Consider the following 17,347-nt stretch of genomic DNA (forward strand, 5'->3'; position numbering starts at 1 on the left):
TATTTAGTGAACTAGATTCCACGCTGCCAGGATTTTACAATGATCAGTTAGTCAATTATCAGAATTTTGCTATAAAGTGTAAATTCTGTAGTGTACAGGGTATAGTTTAATGGTCTTTGTACTACTGAATGCATAGAGGCAGTGGAGAGTTACACAACACATGTACAAAATTGGCAGAAAAATAAGTGGTATGGGAGAATGGCATTATGGCATTTTCATTTTTTTGGAGAGAAAAAGTGAGGTAAAATGTAATAAATTATTAAAGTACTGTAACTTTTTGAACAACAGAATATTTTAACCTGTGAAGGAGATCCAAAGTCTATCAATAGAAGGGTGTCATCAAAAGATCAAAAGGAGATACAAAAATTTCATTTAAAATTATTAAGAATATGGAACCTGTTTCTACTGGTAGGTGTCAAGGTAAATGATACAAAGGCTCTTAAAGGGACACTAGAAAAGTCTAACAGGAAGAAGGGAATAAAGGTTTCTCCTTTCTATTCATATAAAGCAGCATTGGATGAGACTCAAGTGCAACATCAACACTGGCATAAAATGTTTGATTTTATATAGTATATTCTTTGTAACTTCTTTACCTGTAATCACTAAAAGAAGTGTCATGAATGTTTCAGCACAATCTGGAGCTTTCATCTCATCTACATCCATAATGTCCTTATACTGGGATGTCCATGCAGCTTCTGAAGACAGCACTGAATCCATCTTTTCTAAAGCAACTGAAAGTCAAGATTGATTAATTATAAATTGTGTTCAATCAGCACTGGGTGCCTGTGACACGCAGTTCATTCTAAAAGCAAGCAAAACTTGCAATTTTCCATTTCAGTATGACTTACTACTTTAGACAATCAGAAGAATCAGGTTTATTATGACTGGCATGTGACGTGAAATATGTTAACTTAGCAACAGCAGTTCAATGCAATACATAATCTAGCAGAGGGAAAAAGATAATAAATAAATCAATTACAAATATTGAATAGATCTTTAAAAACATGCAAAAACAGAAATACTGTATATTAAAAAAGAAGTGAGGAAGTATCCAAAGGTTCAATGTCCATTTAGGAATCAGATGGCAGAGGGGAAGAAGCTGTTCCTGAATCACTGAGTGCCTGTCTTCAGGCTTCTATGTCTCATACCTGATGGTAACAATGAGAAAAGGGCATGTCCTGGGTGCTGGAGATCCTTAATAATTGACACTGCCTTTCTGAAACACCACATCCTAAAGATACCCTGGGTACTTTGTAGGCTAGTGCCCAAGATGGAGCTGACTAGATTTACAGCTCCCTGCAGCTTCTTTCGGTCCTTTGCAGTAGCTCCTCCATACCAGTCAGAATGCTGTCCATGGTTCAACCATAGGTGTTGTTGAATATATTTGTTGACATGCCAAATCTCTTCAAACTCCTAATAAAGTATAGCTGCTGCCTTGCCTTCTTTATAACTACATCGATATGTCGGGACCAGGTTAGATCCTTGAGATGCTGCTCACTCTCTCCACTTCTGATCCCTATACGAGGATGGGTATGCACTCCTTTGTCTTACCCTTCCTGAAGTCCACAATCAGTTCTTTTGTCTAACTGACATTGAGTGTCAGGTTATTGCTGCGGCACCACTCCACTAGTTCGCTTATCTCACTCCTGCAGGCCCTCTTGTTAGCACCTGAAATTCTACCAACAAAGGTTGTATCATCAGCAAATTTGTAGATGGTATTTGAGCTATGCCTAGTCACATATGTGTATATAGAGAGTAGAGCAGTGGGCTAAGCACACACCCCTGAGGTGCGCCAGTGTTGATCATCAGCGAGGAAGATATGTTATCACCAATACGCACAGATTATGGTCTTTTGGTTAGGAAGTTGAGGATCCAATTACAGAGGGAGGTTAAGGGGCCGAAGTTCCGCAACTTCTCAATCAGGATTGTGGGAATGATGGTATTAAATGCTGAGCTATAGTCAATGAATAGCATCCTGACGTAGGTGTTTTGTGCTGTGTTGTCCAGGTGGTCTAAAGCCGTGTGGAGAGCCACTGAAATTGTGTCTGCCGCTGACCTATTATAGCGTTAGGCAAATTGCAATGGGTCCTGCTTCTTGCTGAGGCAGGAGTTCAGTCTAGTCATGACCAACCTCTCAAAGCATTTCATCACTGTTGATGTGAGTGCTACTGAGCGATAGTCATTAAGGCAGCTCACATTATTCTTCTTAGGCACCGGTATAATTGGTGCCTTTTTGAAACAAGTGGGAACTTCCACCCGTTGCAGTGAGAGGTTGAAAATGTCCTTGAATACTCCCACTAGCTAGTTGGCACGCGTTTTCAGAGCCTAACCAGGTACTCCATCAGGACCTGAGACACAGGGTCATCAGGTGCAGCAGGGATCTTCACAGCTGTAGTTGTGTTCTCCCTTTCGAAGCTGCATAGAAAGCATTGAGTTCATTTGGTAGTGAAACCTCACTGCCATTCATGCTATTGGGTTTCGCTTTGTAGGAAGTAATGTCTTGCAGACTCATGTACAATGCTTCAAATTTATCTCCCAGTAGTTACAAACAACAATAAATCAATTATATTATCATTCAACTGATCTATCATGCAAAATATAGTAAATGTCCTATGGGAAAAAAGAGAATTACTCTTCTACAACAGTCCATGTTAATGCTTACATTTTCTTTCCACTGTCAACCACTTCTGAAAGCAGGTCTCTTCTGAGAGGATGTGCATACAGCTTGGGAGGCTGCTAAGATAGCCATGGGCACTATGCAGTTCTTTTTCAAATAACAATATTTCATCCACCATGTGACAAAATAGGCTATCATCATAGAGGAGCTTTGGAATATCAGCAGACATCTTCTCCAAAACCAGCATTACAAGACCCCGTGAGAACTCCATCTAAATAACAAGGACAGGTGGAAACAAGTTATTTGAATAAATTAAGACTAAATACTGCCAAGTATTTGGAGGTTAAAGTACACAGTAACCTGATAATACTTTATGTGATTGTAGATTTTTATATACTATTTTTATAGCTGTGTAAATAACATGTATTATTTAAAAAAGCAACACCAATGGAAAATAAAAATAAAGAAAAAAAGTAGCTGATGGTGGAAATCCAAAATAAAAACAGAAAATGCTGGGAATACTCAGCCCACGGTTTGCGGGAAGAGAAATAGAATTTATATTTTAAGCTGAAGATACTTTGTTAGAACTGACAAAGTTTTTTCAACTTAAAACATTTACTCTGTTTCTCTTCCTGCAAGTGTAATGTAATCCAATTCAGTTGTCCTATCTCTTTCAATTTTTATTTCAAAATTTGAATAATGACTTCATTATTCAAAAAATGAATAATTGAAAATCAATTCAAAGGCTGCCATTTGTTCAGGTGATTAAGCATATTATAAATATTACTAATGAAAATGGTTCCTTTAGACTGCAATAGCCATGGGAATAGTGGGGATAAGCTTCCACTACCTATTAAATGCTCCCAATGGTGTCTGTCTCAAATAGCCTCTAACAACCAACTCCACCTCCTGGCCTTCGTATGTAGCTTAGCTACTAAGCCACTAAGTCTGGTGGAACCATTTCTACAGGCAGAAGGGGCAAAAGCAGGTGATTGGTTTCTTAATACGAGTCTCTTCAGGCATATGGGGCTCGTCAGCCCTGGTTGGCAGCTCATCGAGAAGGAAAATGCTCATCCTAAACCTCCGCTTCCTTGTGGCTATACCCACTCATAGCAAAGGCTTTGGGAGTAAACCTAGAGGTAAAGATCGGGAGCTGGAGTCCCTAAGGCAATCCGATGTTGAGTTCAATGTTGACAGGCAACTCCTGTGATGCCACTGGTTCCAAACTGTATCAGCCTCTGCCCTTCCCTTGGATTCACCAGCCGCATTAAGAGAGGGAGCCTGCAACATGGGGAACAACTTGCTCTTTATATCCTACTGCCCTGCTTTACATATCACGTAGACAGCTAGGATATTCATGGTCAACCCCAACTCGTGGAAGACCTCATAATGAAAGTACTCAAATTCAGAATAATTTTTATAAAACTTGTTTCTAAGAATTTAATAACAGAAATATGGTTGGAGCACGTTTATGCAAAGGTTCAAAGGAAATAGAATGCTGGATTGAGAAATAAATTATCCTCACAGAACATTCTCACTAATTTGAAATATCTTGGAAGACAATTTTTAAGGGATAAATGAATAAACTATCTTTTACATAACTCAAACAACTCATTTTCTAACTTTTATCATATACTTCCTTTGTCATTCAACAATAAAATTGTGTAACATCTAGTTTATACACTTAAAAATCAAAATAATTTTTATAAAAAACAATATTAACAGTAATCCGCCACAGTACCTGCCTCTTAGCTCCAATAATGCAGGTTCAATACTGACCTCTGGTGCTCTGTGGTCTTTGTACACTTCCCCTGTGATTGCAGGGGATTTCTGAGTGCCCTCCAAGGACAGGCCCATTCATAAGTTAATTTTTCCAAGTGTGTAGCTGAGTGGTGAAATCTCGGGGAAGTTGATGGGAATGTTGGCAAAATAAAATGGGATCAATGCAGGATTAGTGCAAATGGTTATCTGTGCTCAGCATGGAACTGGTGGACTGAAAGATCTGTTTTGGTGCTTTAAAAATTCATAACTCAAATATAGCTGATGGCTAGAAATCTTAATTCTCTATATAAAACTATATAAAAACTTACCCTGGCATCTAAAGAAGAGCCTGTTTTATCTATAATGGGCTGAATTTTCTGTTCCAAAAACTTGGTATGGTTTCCAATCCACATTAGCACCTGCGTCAGATACCACTCTGGCTGCAGAAATAGAAAGTAACTTGTATTTTACCAGTTCCAACAATATTCCTGATGCTTAAAACACACTTAATATTAAGATTCCAACTTAGCACAACTTTTAGAATGTGGGTTAACACAATTCAAAAGCAAGCAGCATACAGTTCTCAGTAGAAGCTAGGTTAAAAATTCCATAGTCACTGGAATTAACTTTACTGAAAGATACTCAGTTCAAAATAACTAGTTAAAGTACTATAATGACAAATATAAATCAGCACTGTACATTTATATTAATGTAGAAATATTTTTTATGAAATATGTCCAAAAATGATGGTATTTTCTTCTGCATATTGACTCGAGGAAAATGTGAGCTATTGGAATGTTTACTGAAGCAAAGGCAGTGAAAAAGAAATCCAAGCTTTTATTTAAATGAATGAAGTTTACATAGTGACTCGTGAAACAAATATTAGTCAAGTCTTCATTTTGCATTTCATATTTTGCATACTCTTTAATGACACAAAATGAAGCCATTTGGTCCATCAAGTTTATGTCAGTTCTCAGACAATTTCTGCACTTATTTCCCTATAAGCTGTTGAGAAAGGAACAGTTTAAGAGGCATTTCTGGCTATAATAGAATTCATTACATTATTTTATATCAAATATAAGTTTCAAAAAATTTTAAACCTTAGTTAGCATATTTGTTTGTCTGTTGCCAGAAAAATGGTACTTAAATCTCTTCTGTAGTGGTAGTAACATAAGCTGAATAGGAATTGCAATAGGCAGAGACGGTGGAATATCATACTTCTCTGGTAACTGCTTCTGTTTAGTTATTAGTTCATCTCTGCATCAATAAGTTAAGGTTAATTTCAGCCCAAAACAAAAAGGATATTTTAAAAAACTCCTAAAAACGTCAGTGAAAGGCACCGTGTACTTGCAAAAATACAGGTTATTTTTCCAGAAATGCTTATATATAATTACTTCATTAAAGTTAGTTGCATTACAGTTGTTAATAAATAACAATAAAATCTAACAGTTGAATAAAGCAGAAAAATGACTCTTCTTATACTGTAAACTGAAAAATAAAAGGCAACCAATAAAACCCAAAACCTGAGACCAAAGTGCTGTTTGGGCATTATTTATGATTAACTAAACAATCAGATGCTTAGTGTTCGCAACATCTGCATTTTTTTTTGACTTTCAAGAAATTCCAACACAAGCTTTCGGCAACAGCACGATAGGAATGACAAATATTTATCACCATCTCCTGGTCTAAAGTAGTTGCTACATCAGAAAAGCGTAACCTTCAGAAACCATGAAGAGTAAAATCAAAATAAGTATTTCTGGGCTGGTCCTATTAACAATTTCAACTATATGCAATTTTGAAAATTAGCTAAAACATAGGTTAACATTTTTGAACATTTTCAAAATAAGTGTTATTACATTTCCCATGCTTGTTCTGCATATGTAAGCAGCACTCTTAATAAGGCATATTTACATCTTTTCTCCTATTCCACCTTCATAGTAAATAGAATTTGCTGATTTTCAAGTATCTCACATGTGTCTATTCGACTGAGGAGTCAGTTTGAACTGTGAAATATGGAAGCTCATCTGGCACAAGACAAATCTCAAAAGAGCACCCTTGTACTCACATTAGTTTACCTAATTGTGAATTTAAAAGTTAGTTCTTAATGATAACAAAATGTAATAGAACTATTTTTATATTTTTCCAGCAACTTGTGATTTGGAAGTAATTCCATATTTAAGTAAGATAATTTTGTTAGCGTAACTGAAAAAAGGATACGATGTCTGCAGCTTGAGGAGCTGAATGAATAGTGTTTCTAAGTTGTTGTTGAGTTCTGTTGAATTACCCACTGATGCCAGTGCAAGAGTCTGGGACTGCTGGGGTCCAATGAAAGGCCAATGCAGTTGCTTTAGAATTTCATCAAAATCACTATGTGGAAGAAATAGTCAATGAATCTTTTCAAACAGATTTCTCTCTTCCAAAAATTTATATATAATGACGAGTTATATACTGTATAATAAAAACATAACCAAATGCAGCAGTGATCCTGCTCCCAAACTGCAGTAACTTTTGGTGATTTATTTACAAGGACATGTAGGTCTCTTAAGTTTCCTTATAAACAATATAGAAAAAAAACTTTATTACAGTTGAAAATAGCTCGTTTTTGAAGCCTCTGCAGAACTTAGGAGTGAAAGAAGGAATATTACCAAGAATGCATAAAATTTTACAGTATCTTGCACTCTACCACTGTAAATAAATTTCTTATCCATTTCCCAAATAATTTATTTCTGTTGCAGAGTTTAAAAAAGATATATAACAACATGTTTTTTTAAACAGATAGTATAGAAATTATTTTAAAATATGTTGTTCAAAGGAATCTGGAGTACTTGTACATAAAACAATAAAAGTTAACATCCAGGTACAGCAAGCTATTAGGAGAACAAACAGCTATCATAAAGACATCTTACCAAAATTATATAGGACCCTGGTAATACTGCACCTGGAATATTGTGAATATTGTGTAGTCTTCCTACATAAAGAAGGGTATGCTTACAGTACAGGAAATGCAAGGTTTACTAGGTTGATTTCTGTGTCAGGAGTTTGTCCTTTGAGATGACATTAAATAGTATAGTGGCATACACTGAGTTTTGAATGAGAGGTGTTTCTGAGTTTAAGCTCCACAACTTGTGGGATTCAGCACATGACCTTCTCAAAGAATTTAAATAAATACAACACAAATACCAAAAAATATCTATTTTTAATGGGGGAAGACAATAGAAAGAAAGGAAGAAGACAGAGCAGCAATAGAGAAAGTGGGAACAGTAAGAAGACTGATGGGAAAGTGTTTGCATAAAAATGATGCAGGTAAGATCATATGTTTAAGTGATCATTGTGTCTGTCTGCTTGGGATATGCATGAATGCATATTTACATTTATATATCTGCAAGTGTATGCAGAGCCTGTTATCCACTTGTTTTGGACTTCCTTGCTTTTGGATAAAGTGCTTGCACTATTAGCACTGTGCAGCAGCAGGTTTGCAACAGCCAACTCATTTTGTATTAATTATGACACAGATATTTTTATCGAAGCAATTCATCCACAATCCTCTGGGACTACATAAGCAGAAATATTCAAGATATTTGGGTCTTGGAAATTAAGGGGATTAAGAGAAAAGGGAAATTGACAAGGAAGCAATGATCTTACTGAAAGGCTGAGCAGTTTGAGGGCCAAATAGCTTACTCTTTTTTCTTATGTACAATGTCCTGTGTATGTTACTCAAAATGGCTTCTTTGGTTTGTTACGAGCAGGAATGCTTCTTTGTCGGATAAATGCTTCTCTCGCCGTTGTTTCACTTTAGAATGGCTGATATGGTAATTGTATTCATTTGTTAATCAATGGGAAATGTTATTGTGTCTTGTGACGCTGGGAACTTGGGGGAGGGGTTTTTGCGGGTTTTTGGTGTGAGGGGAGTCGGGAGGAAGACGCCGAGGAAGATGCTGAGGAAGGTGGACGTGTGCTGGACTGCTCATAAGACCACCGGGGTGGTCCCAGGTGCGACGGCTTGGCGGTCGGATGGGTCGATTGGTTCGTTGATTGAGCTCCAACGAGTGCACTAAACAGACTGAACTTTGATAAGTTGGCGCCTTTTGTTTTTATATATATATATATATATATATATATATATATATATATATATATATATATATATATATTTTGTATTGCCTAATACTCTTTTAATTTTAGTAAACTCTTTAAAGTGTATTTCATAACGGTATTTGTTGTGGGTTTGATACTGTGGGTGGGTGCGAGGCATAAACTCGATTCTCACAGCACCTGCGTGAACAGGAGGTGGGTTGGTGAGTTGCTGGAACTCCGTTTCCCCTAGACATATACCAGCCTTTTGGGTAAGTGTTACACTTATATTCTACATTAAAAATAGTAGAGAATCTAGAAAATATTAACAATTGATAATTGTAGATATTTAACATTTAGAAGAAAAAATGACCACTTGCTTTTCAGAAACTTCACATCATGTTTTATTCTATTACATCCAACATCAAAATTGATAATTGATTTTATCCCTAGTAACTAATATTTCATTTTTTTCAATACTCACTTAGTCAATCTGTCCTTGAGAATTTTATGCCAAAATTTGACAGTGGATCTTATGAAACTGAGCAGATGAGTGCAAGATGATTCTTGAAGCTTTATGTCTAATTCTGCCATGGAAACTAGAGTGCTGGCAGCATCTGAGACACTATTTGTCATTAGGTGCTGTTGAATGCAATCACTGGAGAAAAAATATAATATTTTAAGAATAGTATTTGCAAGTTAAATACAAAAAAAAGATGCACAGAATAAATTTAATAATGAACTTGAGAAAATTCATGTTCTTGCCAGAAGTATAGTGAAGGATGATTTAAGTCATTGCCTAACTTCAACTCTTTTCAAAACGATGGGATTTAATACTAAGAGATAACCCAACAAACAGAGCCTCTGTTAAATAAAAATGAAATAAATAGTAGTAGCCTCCCTGCTTAACAGACAATGCCTTGCCCTCAGCATCAATCCAGAGAATCCACAACTTCAAACATAGATCCTTCTTTAGGTCCAGAAACCTAAACAATGTGCACTTACTCTGGTGTGTTGCCAACCAAGCCCAGTACAACTGCACAAGACTTATGTCTGTGAGGTGAGTACCTTACATTAAAGATATAGGTAACATTAACTTACCAAGCACGGTAGATTCCACTGAGCCAAAGGTTAATTCTACTGGATTATTAATCAAAAGAAATATGAACACAATAAACGAGGTACTCTAAATTAAGAATATACTTCCGTGAATTGTGAAGAGCAGCTGAGTGATAGAATTAAGACCATAAAATATAGAAGTAGGCCATTCAGCCTATTGAGTCTGCTCTGCCATTCAATCATGGGCTGATCTAATTCTTCCAGTCATTCCCACTCACCTGCCTTCTCTCCATACCCCTGGGTAGTCAAGAACCTATCTATCTCTGCCTTAAATGCACCCTATGACTTGGCCTCCACAGCTGCTCGTGGCAACAAATTCCACAGATTTACCACCCTTTGACTAAAGTGCTTTAAAGGATGAAAGCACAGAAGTAATGCGGAGGATGTTTAGGGACCACTTGTGCTGAGTTCAGGATAGGCTTGTCCCACTGAAACAAGGGAAAAATGGTAGTTAAAGGGAACTGAGGCTGACGAAACACATGAGGCAACTCATCAAGAGGAAAAAGGAAGCATATGTTAGATGTAAGAAGTAGGAAGTAGGAGGGGCTCATGGGAAATACAGGGTAGCCAGGAAGGAGCTTAAGAAAGGACTTAGGAGAGCTCGAAGGGGGCATGAGAAGTAAGAAGGATGGTGCAGGAAGGAAGGGTTCAGGTTTTTGGATAATTGGTCTTTGTTCCAGGGACATTGGGATCTGTTTCGAAGGGATGGTCTACATCTGAACCGGAGGGGTACTAACATTCTTGCAGGAGTATTTGCCAGTGCTGCTCGGGGGGGTTTAAACTAGATGTGCAGGGGGCAGGGATCCAGGTCCAGAGGGTTGGTCAGAAGGTGCATGGGGTTAAATGTGTACAAGGTTTGGGTGATCTTGAGAAGGTCATCAAAATTCAGGGTGCAATTTGCCCGATGGAAGTTCAAGGAGCTGGGTTAGGTACAGTAGACAGTGTTTTAAGCAAAGAGAGGAGGAATGGGCTAAGAATTCTATACTTGAATGCGCGTAGTGTCAGAAATAAGACAGATGAGCTTGAAGCTCAGATGAAAATGGGGAACTACGACATTGTTGGGATAACGGAGACATGGCTGCAAGGGGATCAGGCCTGGGAATTGAGTGTACCAGGGTATACGTGCTATCGTAGAGACAGAAATATGGGAAGAGGGGGTGGGGTGGCCCTGTTGGTGAGGAATGAGATTCAGTCCTTAGCAAGAGGTGACTTGGGAACAGGGGAAGTAGAGTCTGTGTGGATTGAGCTGAGGAACAGTAAGGGTAAAAAGACCCTAATGGGTGTTGTGTACAGGCCCCCAAACAGTAGCGTGGACATTGGGTACAAGTTGATTAGGGAGTTAACATTGGCATGTGCTAAAGGTAATGCAGTCGTTATGGGAGATTTCAACATGCAGGTGGACTGGGAGAATCAGGTAGGTGCTGGACCCCAGGATAGGGAGTTTGTGGAGTGCCAAAGGGATGTATTTTTGGAACAGCTTGTGCTTGAGCCAACCAGGAACGAGGCTATTTTGGACCTGGTGATGTGTAATGAACAGGAATTGATAAGTGATCTTGAAGTAAAGGAGCCATTAGGAAGCAGTGATCATAACATGATAAGTTTTTATCTACAATTTGAGAGGGATAGGGGCAGATCAGAGGTGTCAGTGTTGCAATTAAATAAAGGAGACTTTGGAGCCATGAGGGATGAGCTGGCCAAAGTTAAATGGGCAGATGCCCTGGCAGGAAAGACAGTGGATCAGCAGTGGCAGATATTCTTGGGCATAATACAAAAGATGCAAATGCAGTTCATTCCAATGAGAAGGAAGGATTCAAAGAGGGGGAAGGGGCCACAGTGGTTGGCAAAGGAAGTCAGAGATTGTATAGCATTAAAGAAAAAGAAGTATGACAGGGCTAAGATGAGTGGGAATACAGATGATTGGGAAAGTTTTAAGGAACAGCAGATCTTAACTAAAAAAGCAATACGGAGAGAAAAAATCAGGTATGAGCTCAGTCTAGCCAGGAATATAAAAGGGGATAGCAAAAGCTTTTTTTAGCTATGTGAAGAGAAAGAAGATAGTTAAGAACAATGTTGGCCCCTTGAAGAATGAATTGGGAGAAATTGTTATGGGAAACAGGGAAATGGCAACAGAATTTAATGCATACTTTAGATCTGTCTTCACCAGGGAGGACACAAGCAATCTCCCAGATGTATGGATGGGCCAGGGTCATAAGATATCAGAGGAATTGAGACAGATTGACATTAGGAAAGAAACTGTGATGAGTAGACTGGTAGGACTGAAGGCTAATAAATCCCCGGGTCCAGATGGTCTGCATCCGAGGGTTCTAAAAGAGGTGGCTCAGGAAATTGCGGATGCATTGGTAATCATTTTCCAATGTTCCTTAGATTCAGGATCAGTTCCTGAAGATTGGAGAGTGGCTAATGTTGTCCCACTTTTCAAGAAGGGAGGGAAGGAGAAAACGGAGAACTATCGCCCTGTTAGCCTAACGTCAGTCATGGGGAAGATGCTTGAGTCCATTATTAAGGACGAAATAGTGGCACATCTAGATGGCAGAAATAGGATTAGGCAAATCATGCTTGACTAATCTGTTGGAGTTTTTTGAGGGTGTAACAAGGATGTTAGATGAGGGTAAGCCAGTAGATGTTGTGCACCTAGATTTTCAGAAGGCATTCGATAAGGTGCCACATAGGAGATTGGTGAGTAAAATCAGAGCTCATGGCATTGGGGGCAGGGTTTCAACATGGATAGAAAACTGGTTGGCAGATAGAAAGCAAAGGGTAGCAGTGAATGGGTGTTTCTCGGACTGGCTGGAGGTGACTAGAGGGGTACCACAGGGCTCTGTATTGGGACCACAGCTCTTTACGATTTATGTCAATGATTTAGATGAGGGCATTGAAAACTATATCAGCAAGTTTGCTGACGATACTAAACTGGGTGGCAGTGTGACATGCGAAGAGGACGTTAGGAGAATACAGGGAGACTTGGATAGGCTGAGTGAGTGGGCAGATACTTGGCAGATGTCATTCAATGTGAATAAATATGAAGTTATCCACTTTGGAAACTGGAACAAGAGGGCAGAGTATTATCTGAATGGTGTCGAGTTAGGTAAGGGAGAAATGCAAAGAGACCTAGGAGTCCTAGTTCACCAGTCAATGAAGGTGAATGAGCAAGTGCAACAGGCAGTGAAGAGGGCAAATGGAATGTTGGCCTTTGTTACAAGGGGAATTGAATACAAGAGCAAGGATGTTCTTTTGCATTTGTACAGGGCCCTGGTGAGACCACACCTGGAATATTGTGTACAGTTTTGGTCTCCAGGTTTAAGGAAGGACATTCTGGCAATTGAGGAAGTGCAGCGTAGATTCACTAGGTTGATTCCTGGGATGGCAGGGCTGTCTTACGCATAGAGATTGGAGAGATTGGGCTTGTACACGCTGGAATTGAGGAGATTGAGAGGGGATCTGATTGAAACGTTGAAGATAATTAAAGGATTTGATAGGATTGAGGCAGGAAATATGTTCCAGATGTTGGGAGAGTCCAGTACCAGAGGGCATGGATTGAGAATAAGAGGTCAGTTATTTAAAACAGAGTTGAGGAAGAGCTTCTTCTCCCAGAGAGTTGTGGAGGTGTGGAATGCACTGCCTCGGAAGACGGTGGAGGCCAATTCTCTGGATGCTTTCAAGAAGGAGCTGGATAGATATCTGATGGATAGGGGAATCAAGGGATATGGGGACAAGGCAGGGACTGGGTATTGATAGTGAATGATCAGCCATGATCTCAGAATGGCGGTGCAGACTCGAGGGGCCGAATGATCTACTTCTGCACCTATTGTCTATTGTCTAAGTCCTTGGCATGTAGGATTAAGGAGAATCCCAAGGCGTTCTATGCATATGTGAAGAACAGGTGGATGACAAGAATGAAAATGGGGCTGCTAAAGGATAAAGAAGGCAACATGTGCTTGGAGGCAGAGCAGGTCCTAAGTGTTTACTTTGCTTCAGTATTCACAAGTGAAAAGAACCTTGATCAGGGTGAGGTCGAAATAGAACAGGCCTATGCGCTGGACAATGTGGAGATTAAGGAAGAAGTAGTGTTGGATCTTCTTAAAAACATCCAGACTGATAAGTCCCCAGGGCCAGACATGATATACCCCAGGTTGCTGTGGGAAGTGAGAGAAGAGATCACTGGAGCAGTAGCTATGAATTTTGAATCCTCTTTGGCTGCAGGGGAGGTGCCAGAGGATTGGACAATGGCAAATTAACTTGTTTAAAAAAGTTAATAGGGAGAATCCTGGGAACTATAGAGCAGTGAGTCTTACATCGGTTGACTGCAAACTATTAGAAAGGATTCTTAAGAATAGAATCTACGAGCATTTGGAGAATACAGTCTACTTAAGGATAGTCAACATGGTTTTGTGAAGGGAAGATTGTGCCTCACAAGCCTGATTGAGTTTTTTGAAGAGATAACAAAATAAATTGATGAGGGTAGGGCAGTGGATGTGGTCTACATGGACTTTAGCAAGGCATTTGACAAGGTCCCCCATGAGACTCATCCAGAAAGTCATGAGGCATGGGATCAGTGGAACCTTGGCTGTTTGGATAAAAAGTTGGCTTACAGGAAGAAAGCAGAGGGTAGTAGTGGAATGAAAGTATTCTGCCTGGAGGTCGGTGACTAGTGGAAAGCTGCAAGGATCTGTCCTGGCACCCCTGCTCTTTGTGATTTTTATAAATGACCTGGATGAAGAGTGAGTAATTTTGTGGATGACACAAAGATTGGAGGAGTTGTGGATGGAGCTGTAGGTTGTTGAAGGCTACAAGAGGATATAGACAGGATGCAGAGCTGGGCAGAAAAGTGGCAGATGGGAGTTCAATCCGGGTAAGTGTGAGGTGATGCATTTTGGAAGAACAAACCAGAAGGCTGAGTACAGGGTTAATGGTCGGTTACTTAAGAGTGTGGATGAACAAAGGGACCTTGGGATTCAAATCCATACATCCTTCAAAGTCGCTGCACAGGTTGATAGGATAGTTAAGAAGGCCTACGAGATGCTAGGCTTCATTAATAGGGGGATTGAGTTCAAGAGTACAGAGGTCATGTTGCGACGCTACAAATCTCTGGTGAGACCGCACTTAAGAGTATTGTGTTCAGTTCTGGTCACCTCATTATAGGAAAGATGTGGAAGCTATGGAGAGGGTGCAGAGGAGATTTACCAGGATGTTGCCTGGATTGGAAAACAAGTCTTATGAGGCAAGGTTAGCAGAGCTGGGACTTTTCTCTTTGGAGTATAGAAGGATGAGAGGGGACTTGATAGAAGTGTACAAGATTACGAGAGGCATAGATAGGGTGGATAGTCAGTACCTGTTTGCCAGGGCACCAATAGCAAACACCAGAGGGCATATGTACAAAGTTAAGGGAGGGAAGTTTAGGGGAGACATCAGGGGTCAGTTTTTTTTTTTTACACAGAGGGTTGTGGGTGCCTGGAATGACTTGGCAGGGATGGTGGTGGAGGCTAAAACATTAGGGGTATTTAAGAGCATCTTGGACAAGCACATGGATGAAAGAAAAATAGAGGGTTATGGGGTAGTGTGGGTTTCGTACTTTTTTTAGGAATATATGGGTCAGCACAACATCGAGGGCTGAAGGACCTGTACTGTGCTGTAGTATTCTAGTGTCTAAAGTAATTTCTCCACATCTCAGTTCTAAATGGACATCCTTCAATCCTGAAGTTGTGCTCTCTTATCCTAGAATCCACTGCCATGGGAAATAACTTTGCCATATTTAATCTTCTCAGGCTTTTAACATTTGGAATGTTTCTATGAGATGCCCCTCATTCTCCTGAACTCCAGGGAATACAGTCCAAGAGCTGGCAGATGCTCCTCATATGGTAACCCTTTCATTCCTGGAAACATTCTTGTGAGTTATCTCTGAACCCTCTCCAATGTCAGTATATCCCTACTAAAATAAGGAGCCCAAAACTACACACAATACCCCAAGTGTGGGCTCAGAAGTGCCTTATAGAACCTCAACATTACATTCCTGCTCTTATATTCTACACCTCTAGAAATGAATGCCAACATTGCATTTGCATTTTTCACAACCCACTCAACCTGGAGGTTAACCTTTAGGGTACCTTGCACAAGGATTCCCAAGTCCCTTTACATCTCTGCATTTTGAATTCTCTACCCATCTAAATAATTGTCTTTATTTCTTCCATCGAAGTGCATGACCATACACTTTCCAACATTGTATTTCATTTGCCACTTCTTTGCCCATTCCCCTAAACTATCTAAGTCTCTCTGCAGGCCCTCTGTTTCCTCAACACTACCGGCTACTCCACCTACTTTTGTATCATCAGCAAATTTAGCCACAAATCCATTAATGCCGTAATCCAAATAATTGATATACATCGTAAAAAGCAGTGGTCCCAACACTTACCCCTGTGGAACTCCAGACTAACCAGCCAGAATAGGATCTCTTTATTTCCACTCTCTGTTTTCTGCCAACCAGCCAATGCTCCAAACATGCTAGCAACTTCCCTATAATTCAATAGTTTCCTATCTTGCTAAGCAGCCTCATACGTGCCACCTTGTCAAAGGCCTGAAAATCCAAGTACACCACATCTATTGCATCTCCTTTGTCTATCCTGCTTGTAATTTCCCCAAAGAATTGCAGTAGGTTTGTCAGGCAGGATTTTCAGAAACCATGCTGGTTTTGGCCTATCTTGTCACGTGCCTCCAGGTACTCCGTAATCTCATACCCAACAATCAATTCCAACAACATCCCAACCACTGATGTCAGGCTAACAGGTCTATAGTTTCCTTTCTGCTGCCTCCAACCCTTCTTAAATAGTGGAGTAACATTTGCAATTTTCCAGTCATCCGGTACAATGTAAGAATCTATCGATTCTTGAAAGATCATCGTTAATACCTCAGCAATCTCTCCAGCCACTTTCTTCAGAACCCAAGTGTGCATTTCATCGGGTCCAGGAAATTTATCCACCCTCAGATTATTAAGATTCCTGAGCACCTTCTCAGTTGTAATTTTCACGGCACAAACTTCACTTCCCTGACACTCTTGAATGTCTGGAATACTGCAGACATCTTCCAGTTAGGACTGAAGCAAAATATGCATTCAGTTCCTCTGCCAGCTCTGCATCTCTCATTACAATATCTCTAGTATCATTTTGTACTGGTTCTATATCTACCCTCAACTCTCTTTTACCCTTTATATACTTAAAAAAGCTTTTAGTATCTTCATTGATATTAGTCGCCAGCTTCCTTTCATAATTCATCTTTTCCTTCCAAATAACTTTCTTAGTTTCCTTCTGCAAGTTTTTAAGAATCTTCCCAATCGCTCTGGCTTCCTTGTATGCCCTCTCTTTTGCTTTAACTTTGGCTCTGACTTCACTTGTCAGCCACAGTAGTGTCCTTCTTCCCTTTGAAAATTTCTTCTTATTTGGAACATATCTGTCTTACACTTCCCTCATTTTTCACAGAAGCTCCAGCCATTGCTGCTTTGCAGTCCTTCCTGCAAATGTCCCTTTCCATTCAACTTCAGCCAGTTTCCCTCTCATGCCATTGTAATTTCCTTTATTCCACTGAAATACTGACACATTGGATTTTACAGTATTTTTTCCCTCTCAAATTTCAATGTGAAATTGATCGTTTTCTGATCACTGTTCGCTAATGATTCCTTAACCTTAAGCTCTATTATCACTTCTGGATCATTGCACAACACCCAGTCCAGCACAGCCGATCCCCTAGTGGGCTCAACAACAAGCTGTTCTA

At 39.6% G+C, this 17,347-nt stretch overlaps 1 protein-coding gene across 1 annotated transcript in view; it reads right to left on the reverse strand.

The window, feature by feature from the left end:
• rint1 (RAD50 interactor 1) overlaps positions 1–17,347 on the reverse strand; it is a 51,379-nt gene that overhangs the window by 24,523 nt on the left and 9,509 nt on the right. The window contains exons 3-8 of the mRNA XM_059987167.1: positions 8,934–9,107; positions 6,596–6,745; positions 5,479–5,635; positions 4,708–4,818; positions 2,663–2,888; positions 594–731 (exon numbers count right to left, since the gene is read on the reverse strand). Of these exons, the coding sequence (XP_059843150.1) occupies positions 594–731; positions 2,663–2,888; positions 4,708–4,818; positions 5,479–5,635; positions 6,596–6,745; positions 8,934–9,107 (956 nt within the window). The remainder of the gene's footprint in view (positions 1–593; positions 732–2,662; positions 2,889–4,707; positions 4,819–5,478; positions 5,636–6,595; positions 6,746–8,933; positions 9,108–17,347) is intronic.

The sequence above is a fragment of the Hypanus sabinus genome, chromosome 13 (assembly GCF_030144855.1).
Source record: "Hypanus sabinus isolate sHypSab1 chromosome 13, sHypSab1.hap1, whole genome shotgun sequence".
Taxonomy (NCBI): domain Eukaryota; kingdom Metazoa; phylum Chordata; class Chondrichthyes; order Myliobatiformes; family Dasyatidae; genus Hypanus; species Hypanus sabinus.